This window comes from Tyto alba, unplaced genomic scaffold (genome assembly GCF_018691265.1).
Source record: "Tyto alba isolate M040663 unplaced genomic scaffold, T.alba_DEE_v4.0 Super-Scaffold_22, whole genome shotgun sequence".
Classification (NCBI taxonomy): Eukaryota; Metazoa; Chordata; class Aves; order Strigiformes; family Tytonidae; genus Tyto; species Tyto alba.
In genome coordinates, this window is record NW_024881296.1 from 34,939,316 (window position 1) to 34,962,734 (window position 23,419).

Below are 23,419 nucleotides of genomic sequence, written 5' to 3' on the forward strand. Positions count from 1 at the left end.
TTCTCATTCATAAATTATTTGACATACCCATATCTGTTTACTGTTCCAAATGTGTATTTATTTTAAATACTTCCCCTAGTGAAGGTTAGCACAAATCTAGAGAGTAAGATGCCCAGCTCTTGATCCTCACCGTGCCTCCCCCAGCTCTGCTGTCGCAGTAGACCCTGCGCTTTCAAGCATGACTTTTTAAGCATATTCTTATCCTGGATTTTAACAGCAGGCCAAATCAAAAAGCTCTGACTAGGTGTTTAGGCTGTTTTGGAGCAATGCAACAGTTCCTAACCCCACAGTAGCACAAGGCCTATGCATTGGCTACATGAAACACGTCGATATCTAACCAAGACCTAAATGAAAATTATTAATGTAACATTACTGTGAAAATTGAATCCTTAGAAATTCTCTGGAAATGTATTTGTTCTGTGTGTGGGGGGAATGTATTTTCCACAGGAAAGTTCATTTTCTTCCTATAAGTGGCTATGATGAGCTAAGCTGCTGTCACTGTGTGAGACTGCTAGGTAACACTCTATTAATGAACTACAGGATTTTGTAGACATCCATAGTGGTCCAGGGAAGTCCAAATGTTTTTATACCCTCAGTTATAGAAATAAAGTTTCAATTCTGTAGTGTTGCTACAAGATTATTTTAGAAGTAAATAAAAGAAGGCAGCAAGGTTCACAAAGAAATGTAACAAAGATATGTCCTTTTACATTGACAATAACAAATAATAAAGGACTAGACATTTAAAATGTGTGGCTACTATTTATTCATTCCTTCATTCACTCACACATTCCTTTCATAACTTGACTCAAATTCTCTGCTATGTTGTACAATTAATGAGAGACAATTGGTGAAGTCACTGCAAAACTTTGAATAACTCAATAAAGTTATTGTCTTTCACTATGGTCATAGCATATACTTGCCTTCAATTAAATAATTATGTATACAATGATTGATTTCATATGCAAGGAAGGTATATAAGCAATACAAGTACGTAGCCCACATTCTGTTTTTGAAATTTCCCACAGTTCTCACTTGCTTTAACAGATCTTTGAGATTCTGTTGATTGGGCTCTAATTGATCCAGCTGGGTGAGGAAGAGGTTCTTTGGTGCCAGGATCTCTACCGTGATGCATGAGCAGCAGGTGATAAAGAGCTTCTTCCATCCTTGTAGCAGGAAAGAAACTTCTTTCCTTTAAATGTTCTTGTGCTTAATGCATGACTTGTGTCTGATGAACCACTGAGACAGCTACACATTTAAAGGCATGCATGGTTTGCTGTGCTGGTTCTGTTTCATTTGGAAGCAGTAGAATACAGAAACAGTGGCCTTCATGAATTCTTTCAAACAGAATCAGATAACTATCAGACATAACTTCCACAACCTTCTTTATCTGGAATCAGACACATATCATGGGAGATAGGTACGTTGGACCATAAATAAAGGAACTAAAATTGGCTTTTCATACTTTTTAATGCCCTTTCATTTTTCTTCCTAGTGATGGTTCATTGCTGGTGTGCAAGTGAAAACTGTGTTTTATACATACCTGGCCACATTACCACTGCCACAGGAGAGATTTATTAGAATAAACTGTGAGAACTTTTTTTTAGATGGTATTCTATTCAGTTCCCTGAATTGTTGCATTAGATATTACTGCTCTTCAAGACTCAGATAAAAATATTGTAGGATCAATTTCTACTTTCTTGAAAGAAAACATATCACACCAGACTAACTTATCTGTGCCATAGTCTTTGGTGGTAAAAATAAATAGTTTATCAGAAATCTTTCTGAAATATTTTTGATCTTTTTATAAGAGATTCTTCTCAGGAAGGAGACTCCATATTTTTGTTTGATTCATCCCTGATCAAAAGGAACAGTGTGAAGGAGTCTGTAGGCTGGGTTTTATACCTGAAGGTGAAGGAGAGCTGGCAACCTGTCCGAATCCAGAAACTCAGGACTCAGAAATACTGACAAATGTTAGTGATGAAATCCTAACCACCCAGAAATGACTGACACAGATGTTATTTTTGCAGATAACAGTCTTATGGTACATGAAGCATTAGTCATACCTTTTAAATAATTCAAGAGAATATTAATATCCTCCAACTGCCTTGTACTTAAGAGTAACAGGTGTGCTTAAATTAACCGCTCAAAAAACACCTGAACTATTCAAGACATGAATTAACTTCAGGACCAGCAGCTTTAAGTGCCTGATCCTCCACTCTTTTTGACTGCAATGAAAATGTTTATATACCTTGCATGGCCAGACAAGGGAAAAGAGCCTTTATTCTCTTCCTAATATGCATTGATGGCAGTATTTTAGGAGGAAAAGAGCTGGATCAAATTTATTTCTCAGCCCACTTGTGTTGATATGGAGTGGAAGAATTGATAATATTATTCTGAGTGGTTTAAAAAGACAATTAGGATTTCACCTGACGGTAGTGTTTGCTGGTCACTGCCAGGGCACTTCTGTAGCAATTGAAGAGTTGTTTTTTCACTAAGAAAATAAATGTCCTGATGGGGAGAGTGGGTTAAGAAGGATTCAATTGATGTAAAGAAGGCAAGATGGTGTTTTTTTCACAGAAAGTCTGTCAAGTCAGGTAGCAAAGGAGAGGGATTGGGACCACAAGTCTGCTTGTAGCATGCACCTCTCACTGCTTGCAGTATTTTGCCTCTGTGTATAACCTCCCCCAACACTGCGCAGCACACAAATTTGTCAGGCACTTCTTTGCAGTATGTGAGATATAAACATGATCGTGAACATTAGCTCAAATTTGGTGTGTGAAAAGTTCACATTCTGGTTTGTTGTATTTCAAGTCCTGCCTTTGTGGAGTTTCAGTGTTGTCTGGCCTTTTTTATTACTATAGATGAGCCAAAGGACTGCTTTACCCAACCATCATGCTCTGTTTCTCATTTGTAGAACAGATAATATTTTTGCTGTTACTCTGAAATGTGGGGAATAGAGGTATTGTTATATCTGTCTTCCATGGAGATTGAGTAAACCCTTGCTACCTTCCCTCTCTCAGACAAAAAAAAAAAGAAAAAAACAAAAACAAAAACAAAAAAACCTCCCCTCTCAATTGTCTGTTACCTAAGTAACAAGAAACATGGCTTTTTCTTGTTCATCATAAGGTAGCATTGCTGCATGAAGCAGAATCCAAATATGCAGGTTATGTTTGCTTCACAAAACCTTTCACCAGACATGAATCTGAGCAAATTTTGAACTGTCCAGGTATCTTAGGAGAAGGGGAGAACCACAAGTGATCAGAAAGGAAAACCTTTAAGGCACTAGTGATATAAAACGGGATTTCATAGCCAAATGATATAACTTTATCTTATACAACTATTTTAAAGTCAATGTATATGACTTTAAAATGTACAACTACAGATATAATTATTTCCAAGACTGACAAAATGATCTCAAGCACAAACCTTTATACTGGAAGCCAAATCCCAGAGATACAGAAAATATTTGTGTCCCAGTCAGGATTGGTTTATGGTGGCACAACGGCTGGCTGTCTTGCACTGCTGAATCTGGCTGCATGGCCCCTTCACCCCCCAGGGGACAACTGCCAACAGCTCCTTGGCAGCTGCAGTTTGTGCCAGTTGTACCAGAGCTGCACGGTTTCCTCAGGCCGCAGGAATGCGGCTGGGAGCTTCCAAAAGTCCCTCATGTCCTTGCCTTGCCTTCTGAGCTCTGGGGACGCAGCTGAGGATCTTCTACTCTGTGTCTCTGGGGTAATATTTTTATTTTCATTTAAACTGGGAATGTAGGAAAAGAAATGGTTTAACTGTTCCTTAAGGACCACTGTATTCCCCTGCATTTAGTCCAGCTATGTTCTGCTCTTTCAGGGAGACGGGGGGGCGGAGTAAAGAAGACACAGCAATTCTTTTCAGTAAATGCTTTGCAGACAAATATTCTTTATGGTTTGCATTAGGAGGTTGACTTTGGACATATGTTGGAGCTTGGACAGGAATCTAATGTGATTGACAATGACAAATGGTGACGTACTATACAAGGAAAATTAGTACATGTATTCACTATGATGAGTGGTAAAGACGTTAATGCTCAAACTTATTTCTCCTTTTAAAGGATCCTTTATTTTTTAGATATACTTTTTTCAGTGAAGTTGTAGCTGTCAGCACCGACGAGGTTGAATTTACTAATTCTTATCTTTCACTTGCACTCTGTAAAGAAGCTAAATTGCCTAATGAAAAATCGCCCCAATTAGATTTTCTTTTAAAACAGTGATGGTAATAATAATAAAGTGGGTTCTTCATCTTCAATTCTGACTGTGATTTATCCAAGAATGTGGCTAGAATGAAGGAGAAAGAAAGAGGAAACAAAAAGAAAAATTATAGCTATTGTTGAAACAAACAAATTTTTTAATAAATCTAGGTTCTGTCATGTAATTTGTTTCTTATAGCTTATAATTGCTGAAATATTTTGCATGATATATATTTTTTTCTCCTTTCTTCTGTCTCTATCTCTCTGTATACTTGTAACAAATAATAAATGACAGGTTTTTTTAGTATTTTGCATTGTAGGTTTTTGTATTGCTGGTGGGGTGACTGATTTTGTGTTACACAGAGGGTTAATTCCAGCTGCAGATTTTCGTATTTCAGGACTCAAAGAATGATTTATCTATTGCCAGGAGCTGACATCTATACCATCTGTGGAAATGCATAACTCAAGCATGTCCTAATGTCCCAGGGCAAACAGGGACCTGGGAGTAACAGAAAAACCTGCTGTTAAAAAAAACCCACAGGAGACACACTGTCTGCAGGACCACTCTTAGAGATGCAACGGTGTCACACACATGGGGATGTCCAGGACAAAAAGGCCTGCTTAAACTTGCCAAAAGGGACTAGGATGTATAACCGTCTATTCCCCAAGCCTATTTCCACACCACTGTTGTATTTCCAAACAAATAAATGGCTTTTAATTCACTGTGCCTTGATCCTGAGTGTATGCTCTCAGAAAAGCTAGGAAAGAACCAAAATTCAGTTGGGCCTTATGAGCTTTTGACTGGAGTTATTTACAAGGGGAAACCTTTGCTAATGTGACTATGGGAAGTCCTGTTAGTCTAAGTCTAAGAACACGTAGTACATAACGTAACATATCAAGCAGAAGAATAAGCCATTAAGTGGAAAAGAATGTGAGATTTCCCCTTGGCTTTGAAAGTCAGGCTGAGCAGATAGTTTCAAGCATCCCCAAAAGGGTTCACATTAATGAAGATACTTGAGTAGTAGTTTTACCCCATATTTTTTCCCAAGTACTTGGCATGAGAACATATAGTCATCTTTGTATTTTCACTTAAGACTTCTGTTCAAAATTGTCTTTTTTTTTTTTTTCATCTGTTTTTGGCAGTGTGCTCAACTATGGTGATATCTAGGAAAAAAAAATGCAGATTTCTATTGAAGCTTTTATTAAGAAGATCTGAGGACAAACTTGAAAAGTATTACTGGAAATTTGGTGCTGGGTCTGAAACATGAAGTTCAGGAACAATTTGGTTCTTTTGCTACACATATTTGTGTGATATATTGCTGAGTCTTGTTCGTTCAGCATAAAAACTTGTCTTAAAATTTTGAAAAAATAGTAACTTTTTTTTTTTTTTAATATATTCCTGTTCTCAAGGAAAAATTCATCAGAAGTGAATTTATCTTGCTTTGAAAGGACATTTTTGACCAACCAGCACACCAAGCTCATTAGGATATTAGAACAATTCTCAATCAATGTTTCTGACAGGGGTAATTCATGCTATGTCAGAGTCAAGCCCTATCTCTACTAATTGGTTGGCTACTCTATGTTCTGTACACCACCAACCTTGGATGCAGCTTGTCCTGAAGAAAAGGACAATTAAAGTAGACTTTCTGTCATTGCTTCTTAAAAGGGGTCAGTTACAGATATCTCTTCTTCAATATTATGGAGGTTGTCTTTTATGTGAGACGGATTCTGAGAAATTTCCCAGATATGAAAGTAAAGCCTTAAGGTTACTAACAAAACAAGACTCATTAAAATTGCAAGAATAAATTAGATCAAAAGAAAAGAAAAAAAACATGTAATATGGAACTGCTAAAGCTCATCCAAATACAGTCCACCTCAACGTGATGCAACAGATGCCCTCTCTGAACCTAGCTCATAGTAATACTTGGTACAGTTGCAGCAAAGAACACTGAAAAACCCCACTCCTAAACAAGGGGGCTGCTTTAGTCTGATCTCCCCCCACTGACAGTCTACTCAGTCTGCAAGAAGACCAGGTAGGATATCTTCTAACATCCTCGTTTCCTGGAAGTAGCTTTATAATTAGTGGGCTTTTTTGAATGTTATAAATGGTTCGTTTTTCAGTTACACACCCAGATTGAGGTTACATCAGCAGTTTTGCAGTATGATGTCTAATCAGGAGTATTGTCTACAGTATAGTGGAACGCTCAGTGTCGTAGATATTTTCTTTTGTGGCTGCTGAGTTTCTATCACGTAGGTTTGGAGTAATATTTTTTTTGTGAAACCTAACGTACTAAATGCCCCTTAATGATCTCAGAGTGCCAAGGTGATGTGACCCCAGCATGCTTGTCAGCTGTCGCCAGGCAGAGGCTGATTTGTATTCAGACCAGTTTCTCCTAGAGAGACAGGGATTCTTAACTGTCTGTCAGGTGTGCGCACTAAATGTAGGACAGATCTGCTACTGAGTTCAACTCTCTCCTACATATTAAAGAAGAATTTGTTTAAAACCAAGCTTTAACCTAGATCAGATATGATACCTAGATGTTATTTAGTTCTGTACTTTGGGTGTACTTTAGTATATCCAAAATAAGTATATACTCTGGTCATGTTGATTCCAAAAATGTTGCAACTTGTATTCATTAAATATCAATCACAAATGGAAAACAATTATTTTAGAGTTGTGTAATGGTCCATAGACCATCTCTGACAACTCTGACTGATCATGACTTCAAGGGCATCAGAATATGAATGTGTTTTCCTCTTCATACTGAAAAACACAGGGTATTACCATTGGGACTGAATTAAAATCTCATCTATAAGTTACAGTATTCCTAAACAAAAAAAAAAAAAAGGAGTGAAATGGCTGTTTCAGTGGAAGCCAGCTGATGTCTCAAACAAATATTAGTATTTTTCTTCATATGCACATCACAGCACAGTGGCAGAGATCACTCTAATCCTATATTTGCTTCTGCATATGCCTTTACTATTCATTGGATTCAGTACCATCCACTGTCTCCCTGGCATTATACTTCCATCCTATATTTAGTTCTTATCAGTTGATTACCGGCTGTTTCTGATAACAACATACTCCCAGGATTCATCAGATATATCAGAGTTAAGGTTAAGTTTCCTTTCCTTGACCCTGCTGTGCTGCTGTGCATGCACTGAGATACAAAGCACTTTTCTTTTGCTTAGTTTGATTTTGTAGGACTGAACTCTGAGAATTCCTCAGTAATGTGTTAGCAACAAGCTCAAATATTGTTCTGCATTTTCCTGTTGACTGATGGTTTTACTCGATTCCTCAAATCCTTCCTTTATCAGTATGAAAGTCTCTCCTCTCATTACCTAGTAATTCAATGTGATCTACTGTCTTTCCCTATTCCCTTTTTAATAATATCATCAAGGCGACCCAGAAAAGCTCATAAAGTATTTGTATACTCATACATTGATTACATGAACAACACAACTTTTCATCTAAAAGCATGATTTTGTAATAGAGTCTGTCAAATAATAAACCTCTGACATTTTCCTAAAATAAAATGTTCAAATAACTGCTTTTCTTTGATTCATCAGTTAGGATTCTCACTGAAATACACATTATCTGAGACCAAAGCACATTGTTGCACACAGATATCTGTAGCAGCATGTAGTACTTCCTTCTCCCTTTGTAAGATTGTTACTTTTTTCCATATCCAGTCAACTACGGAGCAAAGAGAACCTTCATTTTATTTTCTTTAACACAGACTTGTATATTTCAGTAATCTGATGTGAGGAGGGGTGCTTAACCTGCTGCTACAACTCCTTCCATCACCACTGAATGTGAGATCTGATCCTGGGACAGTTCATTTACCATGTATCCCCTGTGAGTGGGAAGGGGGTACTTATTGCTATCTTGAGCCAAGAACATTATCACGTTGTGCCTGAGACGTGATAGGAAGAAGATGAGAAGAAATTGTGTGTGTTCAGGATTGGATATCACTTTCAAGAACCAAAGTAGTTTTAAATTTTTTGGTTTTGTTATTATTTGAAATATGAACAAGGAGAGAGAAAGGACATGTTACAAAATATGATTTCCTATCAGGTTAGACAGAGAAGGCTCCCACTAAAATGCATTCTGGGTCAGGTTCATTATTTAAGATAGGTCAGGGAATTAATGTTTACTTTGTTGGATGAAGATCTGTATAGGTTTAGTGCTAGCCTTCTGCATAATGTGAATTTCACAGATTAGTGTAGAACAAACTCCTAAACTTGAGCCAAGTGCCAAACCTTAGATTATAGCAAAATTTCTAACTAAGCCTAAAAAAAATTTGAGAATTTCCCTTGCTTAGACTCCTAAAGAAGAAATGTGATATTCTGTATAATTTTCAGATGGTAATATTCATTTTTCAGAAGAAATGTACATATACCTACACAGAAGGAGAACTTGGTTTCCCTTAGTTCTGTGTATTTTTGCAAAGGCTGTGATTATCTCTAGTGAATGTGACACCCAGCTCCCTTGACTTTGCTCCCCTTAGAGGGAGCAACTGCGTAACTTCCAATACAGTTGCCTAGAGCTATACTTGCTGTAAGATATTTGTGCAGATGACAACTTTAGCCTGCTTCCCAGAATTAATATTTTACATATACAAGGGATGCACAAACTATCAAGCAGTTCTCTTTCTGGCCACTGGGTCGATGTGGAAAAACGATTTCCAGCTGGATTCTATCACTTCCTTTGCTTTTATATTTTGGTTTCAGAATATCAGACCATGATTGAGGGTGAGCATAAATAGCAGCAAAGGAAGTAAGGGATGGGGGCGAGAGGGCAGGTGGTAGGAGCTGAAATGGAAACAGTGAGGGTCAAACAGCCATACACATACAGTTATACAAACAGATATGCCTGGTTATAGTCCACAATCTCAGAACATTCCTGCATAAAACAAGAACAAAATTCAGAAATTAATATTTTCTCAAATTGACTCTTCTTATATGCCTAAACTGAGCCTTTATTTGATTTTCATTTGAATAGTCATACAAGCAAAAGCAATCCTGACTTCGCAATATTGATTAGCTTTGTGCTTCAGGTATTCAGCTGAGATGATATCTCTCACATCTCAAGCAAGTAGCATAACTGTCAAAATACAGATGACCCAAAATGTTTAACTGTTCCTGTAAAACCGAACTGCTGAAGAGAAAGACGTAATTAAGAAGGACAAGGGCTTTGCCTTAGTATCACACATCCTGACACCCTTTACTAACCACTGAGCTATTGTGGGCAGCTGTTTTGTTGATGTGAATGTGATTCCACAAATCATTTTGGTATTCATGAAAGAGCATGTTTGAAAGAATCAGGCTTTGTCTAAAATCTTTTCATCAGCCTTAGTCAGGAGGATATTCTAAAGGATGGTCTAAAGAAGCTAACAGACAGTTAGGAGGATGATCAGAAATGCACTGACTATTGATCATCGAGTAACCAAAACTTGTCAGTGCAAATATTTGGTCAGTAGAGCTGAGGAAGAAAGGGGATGGAGCACTGATTGTAAGCTTTGTCTAGAAAAAGCTAACATTTGCAGACATGGGTCAGGTTTGAAGTGTGCTAGAGGGAAGAGAAAAATAATGTTGGTGACTGTAAACTGTTCAGTGAACCTTCACTTCTGCATCTTTTACACTGGATAAATAGACTTCTTTCCTCATACTTTGCCACAGAGCCAGGTGCTTATATCTCCTGTGGGAAAGATGAGAAGAGCAAATGCCAGCCCATGTAGCAGAGACGAGCTGACTATAGGTTCCCTAGTAAGAACTGTTTAAGATGGTTTCTGATTTCATGTGACGATGACATTTATGTAGAGGTATGCTGGCTCGGGGGCACTTTTTTGCTAATTTCATTTTCAAGATCTTGCCAACAAACATAATTCCACAGCTGTGAAACTGCAAGCAATTCAATGAAAAGATTGATCAGGTTTTTAAATCATTATTCTTATTTGAATTGTTAATATTTTTGTTTCTCTGAATGGCTTTAAAAGTCTATTTGTTTTCAGTTTTATAAAATCTTTAAAATCACAGATTTTTTAAGCTGTTTAATTGTTTCCATGAATTAGATATAGAAAAAATCTGATCTGCTTAATATTTTTGCATATTACCTTCATGCATTTGGACTACATAAACTATTTTTATTTACATTTTTAACAGTGTTCTCTAATACTTAGGTGAACTTCACAGGTATGTGTGATAATTGCAGCAAATCAGAAGAGGACCAAAAAGAATCCAAACTGAAGAAGTTACCAATTAATAGGTTTAAAGTGGTGTCTTAGTTGGCTGTGAACTGCGATTAAGAATCAAAGTGATGAAAATCACCTAAATTTACCCTCCCCCTTAGTCAGTGGTAAGCTTCGTAGGACCCTCCCCAACCCAAATAAGGCCGGGAAGAATGTGCTAAGCACTGAGTGTGCTAAGAATAAAGTTGAGCTGGGATGGATAAGGTTACTTTGAACTCTATATTTCATGTTTCCTGACATACCCCCCAAAGAACTACAATTATGCTACAGAGACTGCAGGAGCGTTAAACAGTTCTTTCCCAGTTCTTTTGCTTTTTGCTGCCTTTCCATGCAATCCTGTCCTGCTTTGAGCTGGCCTTTTATACTTTTTATTTGTAGTGTGCATGGTTCTTAAAATATTAGAAAAAACATGATGAAGATTCACTGTGAGGCATGGCTATTTTTGTTAGAAGCTGATACTTTAGACTGAGCTTTAAGTGTTGCCTCTGGAAGGCCTTAGGTTTCTCTGGGAAAGCAGGAGTCTGCAGAGGAAGGAGAAAGTTCAGAGGGGTGCAAAAGAAGAAGGAACAGAATTAGAAAAAGCAGAGGACCTCCCTTCTTCTCATTCTGCAACTCCTGCAAGAGCCAGCAACCCAGAAGTATTATCTAAGTTGCCACAGTAGATCTTGACCTTTTTAAGAGTATCTCTTACCATCATCATCATGGCCGAGATTACAGCAGAAGGTACGGTAACTATTTTCAAATATAATTAACCAAAATCGATGTGTACTTTGACAGCGTAGATGAGCTAGCGTGTCAATATGGTTTGTTGCTCTTAGCAAATAACGCTTTCACTCGAGGATCATTTTGTTTTGTTTGTTGGATTACTTTCTACTTTTCTTTCCTGATTTTTCTTTTTTCCTTTTCACTCCTGTAGCCTGAGTTTCTACCAGTTACTGAAGCTAGATCTCTGTACACCTCTAAAAATAGCATTAGTCTCATTTGCAGAACAACACTGCTTAGGCAGCTCCATTAGAGTGATACAAGAAGGGCACTGTCAATATCAGGTGGTTTCACCCTTAAGCCTTTGCTCAGGTAAAGCTTTTGTAGTCCCTTATAATCGGAGATTTATTAGAATCAGAATAGCTTAGTTCAGTGGCCCTGATTTTTCCATAAGGAGCACAGAGTATTTGTGAACTGTACATGAAGTTACTGAAGGGTAAAAGCTATCAACTCTGCAATCCTTATTCAGGTAAACTTCTAAAGGAGTCAGTGAAAGTTGTGCTGAAATAAGCATGCCAGAGCTAGGCCTGCAAGAATGAAAGGCAATTGTATTAACCAATAAATACATATTCTAAAATATGAATATTTCATGTACTTTAATATTTCCTGACCATTCATATTTAAATAATATTTTAGATGCATAACAATATTTTATCAGCTGCAGTCAGACAGGGGATATATTTAAAATGCAACCTTCTTTAAATTTAATACTGAATATTTTAGTTGAATTTCATTCCAACCTTTTTTTTTTTTTTTCCAGTGCGGATTACTCCACTGTTTATCCAAATTTAATAATGACACTACCAAAAAAAAAAATGCTTTTAAGCAGTCTTCTGAAAGTTACTTTTATTCTACTTGTTGAGATTATATGGCATTTCAGTATATGAAAGCTGTATTTTTCATCTTCCATTTTTCATTGTTAATATTTGTAAGAGGATCTGCATTAAATGCTGTTAGAGACTGAGACCATTGGCTTCTAAAGGATTGATGTTAGCACTATGTCAAACTGTACAGTCCTTGCCTTATGTCTGGTAAGCTACAGCAAGGAGACAATGTGCATACGATTTTTAATCAGCAGTTGGACGGATCTATAATTTGCTTCTGGCAGCAAATCCTGCCAAAACAGGTGGCTCAGCCTGACAGCTCTAACTTAAATGCTAGCACTGGTTTATCTGGATATTCTTAACTAAGTTTGTTGGAAACATTGGTTATTTTGTAGCTTCTATCAGGGAAACCTGTGAAATTATATTTGTCTTCCAAAATGTGTGCATTAATACCATCAGTGTCAAAGGAACAGTATGGAAGTACCTCTTTCAAGGCTCTCCAAGTGAAAAAACCCTCCAAGTTAGCAAGATGTTTAGTCAAAAATTAACAGCAAAAATAGACTTTTCAATCAGTCTGGAAGTGGCTTTTCAGTCATTTAGCTTATTAAAGAAAGAAAATAAAAGACTCAAAAATAAAAATAAAAATAAAAATAAACAAAGGTAATATTTTTATAGTGTTTTGTAGTGTTTTTACAGGTGTTCCCTAGCTGTAATATTATGTGTGTGTCCTGTGATTTTTCTGTGCAAAGCAATAGACTTCAGGTGATAAGGGACATCAGCTCCACAGTAACCTGACTTTCAGCATGACAGGTAAATAAGCCATATAATTAGTTTAGTTCAGTTTACTTTAGTTGAATGGAGTTTTGGTTTGTTTTCTTATATTTAGAATGTACTTATGTTGATTGGCTGATTTTTAAGCTCTGGATCCACGAGATGGAAATTTTACTTGTGGCAGAAAACTAAGAATTCAGCCTGGGGCTAATGTTTCACTGCAGTTTATTTTCCTCTGGGGCTACTGCTGGCACTCATAAAACAGTCTGAAACTTCAGGTCTAAACTTCAGCAACGTATAGTTTGGACAAATAAAAACCAACTAAGATACCTCTTGCTTCATACAATTCCTTTTAGATTTTACTTTGCTTCATACTACATCCCGGCCCATGATTTGCTGGCATCTTTGTGAATTATAAGGATTAAAGTACTTGCTCCTTGTAAAAGGTATTCTTAACTCTATTTTACACTGTCAGACACACATCGGCTAGACTTAGGCTCCACGCCTTTGGGGATATGATGCTGACATGTCAGAGAGCACCGCACAACAGCACAATGATGCAGGCTTCAACACTGCCACGACCAAGTCTGCTGGTTTAGAGAGATGGTCCAGCCCTGGCAGAGTAAAACTCTTGGTGCAAATCTCAAGGTATCTTATTCTGACAGCCCATGTCAATACCGTGATCTATTCAGAGACAGATGCACAGGGCTGATGGGGTGCTCTTTCAAGTCAACGTCACAATAGTGACAACGACACTCTATAGCTTAAAGATGTAGCCACCAAGCAAAGACTCTGGCCCGCCTACTTACGTTGCAGGCCACATGCACTGCCTGTTAATTTCCACAGCTACAGTTTGGTGGTTGCGGAAATACTGGTGAGGTGTACCCAGTGAAAGACAAAAGTTGATCTCTGAAGACAGCAATTTATAAATGTACTTAAGATGTTGGCAGGACCTAGGTGTTCTGTTGGCAAATATCTAGGAGAAGATTCCATAGGATTAGCTTCAGCATCCTCATATTACATGTAATAGCAACCACAGAAATGTACTATTAAAAAGTGGAAGTCTTTAAAACTGTATACAAAAGAAATCTTAGTACAGATACTAAGTACTCTGTTTTTGCAACACTCTCAAGATCTATTACTATTCTTCTTATCATTATTGTTGTTGTTATTATGATTATTATTACTATCATTACATTTCAGCTGTTAATGAGTATCTTGTAATGGCCAGGGACTTTACTGTGAGCCACTTAAGAGCTTGCCTGGAAAGCCATGGGTATCTATCTATGGTACTCTGCTGTGTTTATGAACACTAGGATTGGACTGGACTCAATGGCAGATGTAGTTAGAGCTGCCACTGCTGAAATACAAATACAGAAGCCTGGCACCTCTGAGAAATGGCTTCTACCAATGTACAGCTTAATCTGTATGTGCATAGTAGCTCCAGCAGCAGCCCCATAGTTGGTCCTTTCTAGTCCAATCTACTGCAGGTCACAGCACAAGGTTGATGGATGTCCCCTGGCACTTTATCCTCCCACGCATGGAAGAATGAACAGAGACTCAGCTCTGCCTGCTGCAATGCACTGGAGACAGTGCACTAATCTAATCCAGGGAGGTGAGGAGAGGAGAAAGACAAGGTTTCTATGCCAGCTGTTTGTCTGCCACAACTTATTTCCCCAGTGGAGCAAAAGAGAAGCAGGAGTCAAACAGAAATGTGACAATGAGTCAGAATTCAGTCCTTATTTTGCTGCTGAGAGCTGTGCAACTACACATTTCCTCTGTCTCAGAGCAGGCTGCAAGGAGACAGGCTAGCCCCGAGGCCACACACAACTTGTCAGTGACAAAATCAAAATTAGCTTCTGGGTTTCAGTCCTTTTCTTAGGCTATTTGATAACTACAAAAAGTTTTAAGATGTAAACCATTTCAAAAGGCAGATTTAACAAGATCTGTATGCTTGAAGATTAATATACGTGAAACTGATAATATATAAGAAATAACACACAGGAGCCAGAGGGTAAAATCATAATGACTTCATGAGTGTGATGGCCAGAAGCTAACAACAGTCTCCAGTTGGGAAAAAGTTTAGCAAAGTCACACTACAGGCAAGAGAGAAATAGCTACTTCTCAAGGTAATTCATGAGCTACTGCTAGAGGTGTGAGTTGTGTCAACCTCAAATGGGCCCTAGATGAATAAATTAGATTAGATGATTCATTTTGATGACAAAAGGCATGTGAGGTGTTTCCTAGCCTTCAGTTAGACTGCTGTTTAAGCACTGAGTTGGGAGGTTTCTATAGAATTTATTTACAGCAAGCACATTTGCAAAATGAAAAGAAGTCTTCTTTTTCTGGCTTTCAATGTTGACTAGGAAGCAGATAGTATACCTGTTGCTGGTGGGTAAGGAAAAGATAACAATTTTGGCAAAGATTTTTTGAAGTAATCAGTCTTCTCTTGTTCAGAAGTACCAGGTAAAGTCAACAGCCTAATTGCCCAGAGAGACAAAAAGTCAGAAACCCCAAGACTGCCTGGAAAAAGTAACTCTTTGGGGGCAACAGAAGCTCCAAATTCTCACTGAAGTTCTTTAAAACTTGGAATCTGCTATGTCTGTGTGCTTGGGCAACTGAGGTGGTTAGTTTGGCTCTAGCCTGGGTGCTTTCTCATAACCTATCGAGGCAAGCAAGCATAAGGCAGAGTTTGTTAGCTTAAGTTTTAGGTTTAAGAATTTATGGGCAATGTTACTCACAGCTGGTATATCTATGCATGGTCAGTTGGTACAGAGAAACTCTAACATATCATTACCTTACATAGCCCCTTAGAATGTCAGCTAGCTGTGAACATCAGGAAGTCTTAAAACCTGTAAACCAGAGGTTTAAGTTAATGTGTTGTGTTGCTAGTCCATGATGGGATAAAAGTGCGTGTATGCAGTTAAGTCATGTTTACTTGTGTGCAAACAGCTGGACTGTATAATCACTTATCCACATTTTTAAAACAAACCTTGTGCTTATAAGTATTTGGAACATATAGTAAGGTTACTTATATGAAGAAATATGTTTAAAAGCCTAGTAGTGTTTTCAAGTTATTGCAGTGATTCCGACTGACTAAAAAATGAAATCTGTGCAACTATTTAGATTCTCAGAAGTCCCAATATACACCTTCAGGTACCTAATCCTTGAAAAAAAATGTAGTCTATAAATATTTTTAGTACTTTTACCCATTGCCTACAATGTAAATACTGAGTAAGAGGTGGATTCATGCTGCTTTTTCTGCTCTACTCTGGAAAAGAGAAACTGGCTTAGTTTAAAACACGTTTCATAATACAGGTCTGGCTTCAGTCCAGGACACACTGAAGACAGAGAAAACAGAGTTGCCCTCTTTGAAGTAGGTCAGCTGCTTACAGAAATGGAGAACCTTTCATTTTCTTTCTGATGCTGATATTTCCTAGTTTCTGCTCTGTATAAGATTGAACTGGTGGACAGAGCTCATTTTACCAGCATAAACCACAATTAAAGTAGTAGAGGGTCGATTGCTTTAAATCAAGATGATTGAAACACCTTTTAAATCACCAATTTTAATCATGATTTAAATCAGCAAACATGAAACTTGTATTTCAAAGCAGCATTTTTAATATTTTTTGCATATGTCTTCCTTCAATCTTTTCCCAGAAGAACGGAAAAGAGACGCTGATTCTTGTTGGCTGATTAATAATATAGTGACTGCATACAGCCTTTCTCATTAAACTTGTGCCTTTTACTTTTAGAGAGAAAGATAACCTAAATATCTATTAAACAGTTCTATAGCTCAGGAGCCATTTATCCAGATTCTTAGTTTTTACATTTTTTTTTTTTTTATGATAGATAATGGTAAATGGTGCGTTTCTTTTTTACTAGATAATGATTTCATTTTCAGTTGTGATTTCTGTCAAGCTTCATTAGGATGGAAATTGGAATTCAATTAAAATGGTACAAACCCAGCATTTTAAAACTGTTTATTTGTATACTGCAATGTACCGGTTATATAGGAAAAGTCAATTTTAAATAGAACCTATTTTGATAAGCTAAGTGATATATTAAACAAAAATAATACTACATGTAATTTAGTTTTTGGGCACAGCATCTTATAAGAGTATATGACTGATAGTGCTCATTTTCTTTTATTCAAAGGTTAGAGAAAGAAAAGATATTTTCTACGTTTTTTTTTTTTTTTAAATCCTAATTACTTCTTGACATAGAATAATAATTGGGTTCAAATAGTAAAATTGAAAATAAGAACATATTCTTTGCATTTACAAACAAGTTATATTCTCAAAAATGTTTAGCTTAATTTGACTCCATCTGCTTAGCCAATGATTTCCAACAGCTCAGTGATTTCTTTAACTTTCTTCACAAGTGTAATGGCTTGATCATTTAATGGCTTGATCACACAGCTTTTTGTTTAAATAAAAATAATTTATATAGATAGCAGTGTAAAAGTGTATAGTCAAGTAAAAGTGTTGTCCTTAGCACATCTTTTCTTAATTTCATATTTAATTTTTAAAGGGTGTATTTTTAAAAGCATTTAAAGAAAACTTCAGTTTCAAATTCAAAAACCGCCAACAGTTGTATTCCCTGCCTTCCCCCAATTTAGGATCACTTGAGTGGGCCTTAAAAAGGAGAATTATTAAAGATTAATATTGAAATGTCTTCAGCAGTTGCAGATGTTTAGATAAGTGTAAAACAGCAACAATGGCTTTTTCCTACAGTGCTTTCACACTAATTTAAAACCAGTTCAAAGGAATGGTCAAAGAGAACTTTACAGAGACATGAAGGCTTAATATCTTTACAGCTCTACATTGGCAGATCAGACTGCTAACAGGGAACATGAAGTAGATAAGCAGATCTGAACTGTAAAGTCACTGCATCTGAAGACTTAAAGCTATGGACAGCTAGCTATACTTCTTATCCATATAAACCCACTGTCATGTTCTCTTGTCAGCTTTAAACATTTCTATTGGAAATTATGATTATTTCATATCTTAGTTTTAGCCTTATGTCTTTATATAAATCTTGCTTTGGTGCATTGAAACATGACCATTCAGACTTTAGATCCCTGAGTGGGAATGTGTTTAAGTAGTATGTGGTCAAAAGGGACAAGCAAGATTTAGTTTCTAGTTTTACTCCTAATGTATGCCTACAGGACAGTTGATTTCTGTAAGTCTATTTTAGAAATTATGAACAAGTACATGGCTATCAAGTATATGACTAATGGTAGAGAAAGCGACACCAATAGGTAGCAAAGATACCAAATGACACCGCCCATGGATCTTGTCCTGTCCCACATTCCGTCCTTTTCTTCATAACCTCTGATACTTTTTTTGCTCTGTAGTAGTTTCCCTTTTTCTCTTTCTCTTCTTCTCCCTCTACCAAGATCAGGGAGATAATACTGCATGTAATATGCAGGCAATGTGATTCTGGCCCCTTCTCTAAATGCAAAATATAATCAGAACATGGTAAAGCACACAGTGAGCAGCTACATTATTCTTCAGACTCATTAAATTTTGAGGAAAAGGGGTGAGCTAACAAAGCAGATCATGTAATGTACAGAAGTCTACACAAAAAACTGCAGAAGGTACAGAATTTATTTTTTTTTCTCATCCCTAACTGTCTCATATGCTAAAACTCACCTATGTTACATTTTCAGTCAAATCAGTTCAGTTGCTCAAAATCACAGTCAGTGCTGGGTTTTGCCCTTAGAAATCAGAATGAAAGAGCTGTGGCTTTAAGTCCTGAATAAGCCTCACTTGAGTCCTGTGGCTGATTTGGGCTTTCTTTAGAATCAGCCCTACAGCACAGTATGAACTTAGTCTCTGGCCTAAAAAGTTCTGCTTGGTGCTATGCAAAGGCTTTTACCATAAGAAAGGAAAATATAAAATGCCAGGCACAGAAAAACTTTCTCACTGGAGAAGTCTCCTCTTTCTATCTTCAAAGATAGTTTTAAAAAATCCTTTACAAATATGTAATGAGTAAAGACCTGCTACTCCCTGTACATGCTTATATTCTCACAACTTCAAAAGTATCTCTGTACCTTTGCCTGGAGTCAAACTGTCAAAGGCACAATGACTCTAAGCCTTTGTAGCCTCCTTTGGTATGTAAATGAACTCAATTCTTTCCTATATTCCATTATGTAGATTTAAGTTGTGGTTCTCTATGAATGTCAGGAAGGCCAAATCTTGTTTCAATCTTCGCTAAGAGGTTATTCACAATTGACACAATTACCATAAATATAGTTTTCTGGTAACTATTTTACTGTTTTTAGAGGCATAATTTAATACAGCTATTCAAATGTTAAGATCCTAATTTTGCTTTGACCTTTTCCTCCTGTAACAGGCAAAAACTTAATTTTGGCTTCAGCTATATCTATGTAATTCCTTCTGAAGTCAACTGAAATGGTATATGAGCATATATGATGCAAGCTACAACTTAACATGCCAAAGATGCCATATCACATATATACAATACAGTTCAGTCTATAGACATTTCATAGGTTTATAATCCCAATTTTTAAACTGTAAATGTAACATGAATTTACTATAATTTTTTTTTCTTGTTAAGGGAACACTTCAAACCCTCTTCTTTCTAGAGAACTTGTTGCATCACTGTTCATGATAGGATTAAAAACTGTGAGCATTTCACAAGGAGATATCCCTTGTGACTCATCCCTTTAAATATTTACTGTTGTTTCATTTTGTTTGCATTTTTTTTTAGCAGGAGTATTATTATAACACTAATTATAGCAAAAGATCCATGATAGTTGCCTGGGAAGGTTAGATGACTTGATGGCTGACTACATCCTATCACTTGGAGAAGAACCACTACACACTCTGCTCTTAATTTGTGTCACAACCTGTAAAGTTGATGAATATGTTATTTGGTAGTGGAGACTGAATTCTGAGGATACAAGTTTTTCTCCTGTTCAAAAAAGGAAGGGCTCAAAAAGCTGTTGTTTTCTTTTCACTTTTTTACTCTGCAACAATATTTGATAAAATTATCACCTTATTAAGAGGCAGGTAAACTCAGAACTAAATACAAGCATTTTTTTTTTTTTTCACAAGTAACCTTGTTATCAGATGCCCAAGCAGAAATAATCCATGTGAGATACATTTATCATAAAATGTATCTCTTGTTCTGGACATTGTAATTTTTTATTGATTACAGAAATGTCATTTGAAATGCTCTGGAGAATTTAATGCTCTGCTGTTAGTAAACCAAATGAAGTGACAAGTTTTCAGATCAGTAACAGCCAAAACTCTTCTTTCTCAACCTACTCTCTTTCATCCTTCCCCTTTCAGAAACAAGTGCTGCCCTGCCATCTGCCCTCTGCCCAGAGACACACCTCCATGCCTATTCCTTTCATTTATCACAAGTGAGAAATCCAAAGGTTTTGTAACACAAGTTCATTATATTTTGCCTTCACATTGCTATTGAACCAGAGGTTTCCAGTGATTTGCTTTTTTTCTTTTAGTGATTTATACAGAGATCATGTTAGAAAGATCACAAGGGAAACTTTGCTAGGTGGCTGTTATTCTGGAAAGAAGAGAATGTAGTAACTTTGGAAATTATGGAGAAAACAGCTACAAATATGTGAGAATGCAATTTCAGGAAAGCCTTTTTGCTTTACAAGGTTAGCTACAAATATTGATGAGGCTTCGTCACACACTTAAAAATAAAATCAAATGTGGATTAAATGTGCATATGCAGATAATAGTGCATCAGGGTGGGTGGGCAATGTGCAATTTTGCCCAACTTAATGAATTAAGATTATTTCAACTATACAAGCAAAACAATGCCAAGGGTTAGGTTTTTGTCTTAAAATATAATTAGCGGGAAGTTTCTTCTAAGAATATATTTGACATCATTTCATTTCTTGCCCAGTATAGGCTAATGCATTTCACACTGTGAAGTGCTGAAGGCAGTTTCACAAAAGAGATACAAATGACTAAGTTAATTTTACAAGAGGGTTTCTATCCACTCATCAGTGTGTCACGTTAAGCATAGAAAACCAGAAATAATATTGCATCTGCAGACATTGCCAGAACTGTAAAGTAGCACTGGATCTATGTTATTTAGTTAGTTAGTTAGTTAGTTACTGTGGTAGTGCCTAGAGGTCAGGACTGAATTGGACGAATCACGTATCAAGAAACAGTCTCTACACTAGAATCTTACAGTAACTTTAACTTGTAATGTTTCTTTGTTTTCCTGAATATTTTTAGAGAATAAAGTCCTCCTGACAATAATTTTAAGGTTTAATGTTTTAGTAAAGTAAACAGGAAGCTGTAGAACTCTCCAAAGGTTAACAATGAAATTCTTGTCAATATTTTTAGTGCTCACTTGTGCTCTTTAGGTATACAAATCATGAGTTATGTTTTCTGCTTGCTGACTGTTTTTTTTTTCATGAGTAACTCAAACAAGAAGAGATTACTCTTCTCTCCACTCTGTCGGAGGCAGCCAGGTCTGTTGGGTGTCAGGACCTATGTATGAGATTCCTCACTGCCCCCCACCAGAGCCATTTGCAGCGGGATGTCTCTCCTCCCAGTGCTAGATGACGGTGGTGCTCCTATGTCCCCAGGTGCAGGGAGGAAGGCAGTTGAGATCATGCTCCCCATAGGCACACACTTCTCCAACCCACCCTCATTCCTCCCTTTCCCTACCTTTAGTCCTCCCCCTAATCATTCCATCTACTAAATTCTTAGTTCTGCTGTCTCAAATCACCTCTACTCCACACAGGACAGGCAGCAATAGTACTTCTCGCTTCTTGTACCTCCAATGATTTTGAGTCTATTCTCATGTCTTGGAAATCTTCATGTTATGAAAGAATTTTTCACCGTAGCAGAAACTGGTCTTTAGAGAAGTGTTCATCTTTAATGAGTTTTAACAATAAGGCTTCAGATCCCAAAATATAGGTGTCTAAATTTAAAACAACAAGTATCTCTGAGGGCCTAAGGCCCAAGATTTCTTCCATAAGTGACCTTTCCTTAGATATTGCAAAGATTATGTAAAATTTCAAGTAACTCATGTCCATTCTTCTCTCTATGATCCTAAGTCGCTCTAAGAAATGCTTCAAGTTGTAACTACTGATTCCCTGTATCTACAGAATCAGCCACTTTCCCCTTTATTCTTTCATTAAGTTGTTTACATTTTCTTGGCATTTCTCAAATGTAAACACAATTCTAACTTCCAGATGTTCCTTTCTTCCCTGAAAATGCCCAGGTAGACAGATATGGATTGCATCTTCTCTTGAAAATAGATGTACATCAGTTTCATTGGAGCAATTCCAGTATCAGCCATATCCCACTGGAGGAGGCAGCTGTTTTCCAGGTGAAACTATTAAACTAGCAACAAAAAACACATTATAATGCTATTATGTGTCTGTTTTCTAGACCAGCAATCTCATTTTCAGCCATTTCCACCTCTCCCTGCTTTTCTATGTTTATATAAATAAGTAGGAAAGGAGATTTTTCGTCTTTTCCTGTACGATGTCTGCAAAAAATTGTTCAGAAGTCTGAATTCCTGGTCGTGTAGGCACACAGGACATAGCAAATTGTTATGATTAATATTAGGTCCTTGTTTTAAGATTTAGAAAGGAACAGTGAAATAAAACTTGTATTAGTAAGTCCCTAGAAAATTCCCCAGATCTTCTTCCCACCCTGCACTATTCATTTTCTCAGATACCTGGTGAACAGCCTGTAGTTCACTATGTAATATGGAAATCAGTCTCTAACCTAAAAATCAACCAACCAAGCAACCAAAAAAATACAGATGTTTTTCTTTTTTTGGACAAGAATTGGTATCAGAACTAACAAATATATGTAAAGTGTCCTAAAAAAATGGAGTATTTACAAAAGTCTGTGAAGTCCTGTTTGTACACCATGTTCCTATTTCTCCTCTCAGTTCTCATCTCTGAATGTAAGCGATACCAAAGATATGTACATTCTCTTTTAGAATGTGTTTTATTCAAGTAAATATAAATTAAACATGAGATACATCATTAATGTATTTTAAAATATGCTTTGTATTCTGCAGACAGAGAAGTGCAGCTGTTAAAATTTTCAGGCTTAGTGAACTTCATGAAGAACTGCATCCTGTCTTAAAGTCTGTGATTTTTCAGAATCATATTGTAAACTTCAGAAACTTCAGTGTATATTTGAATGTGTATTTTCTTATAATAATTGTCTCTATAGTTTCCTCACTAAAACAACTTTTTTCAGCTGAGGTATACAAGTGAAAACATACCTTCCTACAGATTTACTGGTTCAAGTTAGTGTGAATGAAAACTCAGCTAACATGTTCATGCTTTTACATTCTCTACTCTCATATTCTTGAAGATATCACTCCACCTTTTTGTCTCAGTCTTACTTTTATTCAACTTTTTGCATTTACTGTAAACTCTTTTACATTTGTGGACTCACTGAGTATGTCAGGTCAATATCTTTGAAGTCACTATTGTTGCTGTTACTACTAACACAATCTTTGTTATCTTTAAGCTTTTGTTGAGAATTATTTCTCTTTGTCTAAAATAATACTTAGTCTTCAAAAAGTAGATGCACTTGCTTAGGTTT

General features: G+C 36.7%; 1 protein-coding gene across 1 annotated transcript in view; it reads left to right on the plus strand.

Annotated features, from left to right (window-relative positions):
- Positions 1–3,637: 3,637 nt before the first annotated feature.
- Positions 3,638–23,419, plus strand: part of TRDN (triadin) — a 236,943-nt gene continuing 217,161 nt past the window's right edge. Inside the window, 1 exon segment of the mRNA XM_042796218.1 lies at positions 3,638–3,723. Within this exon segment, the coding sequence (XP_042652152.1) occupies positions 3,638–3,723 (86 nt within the window).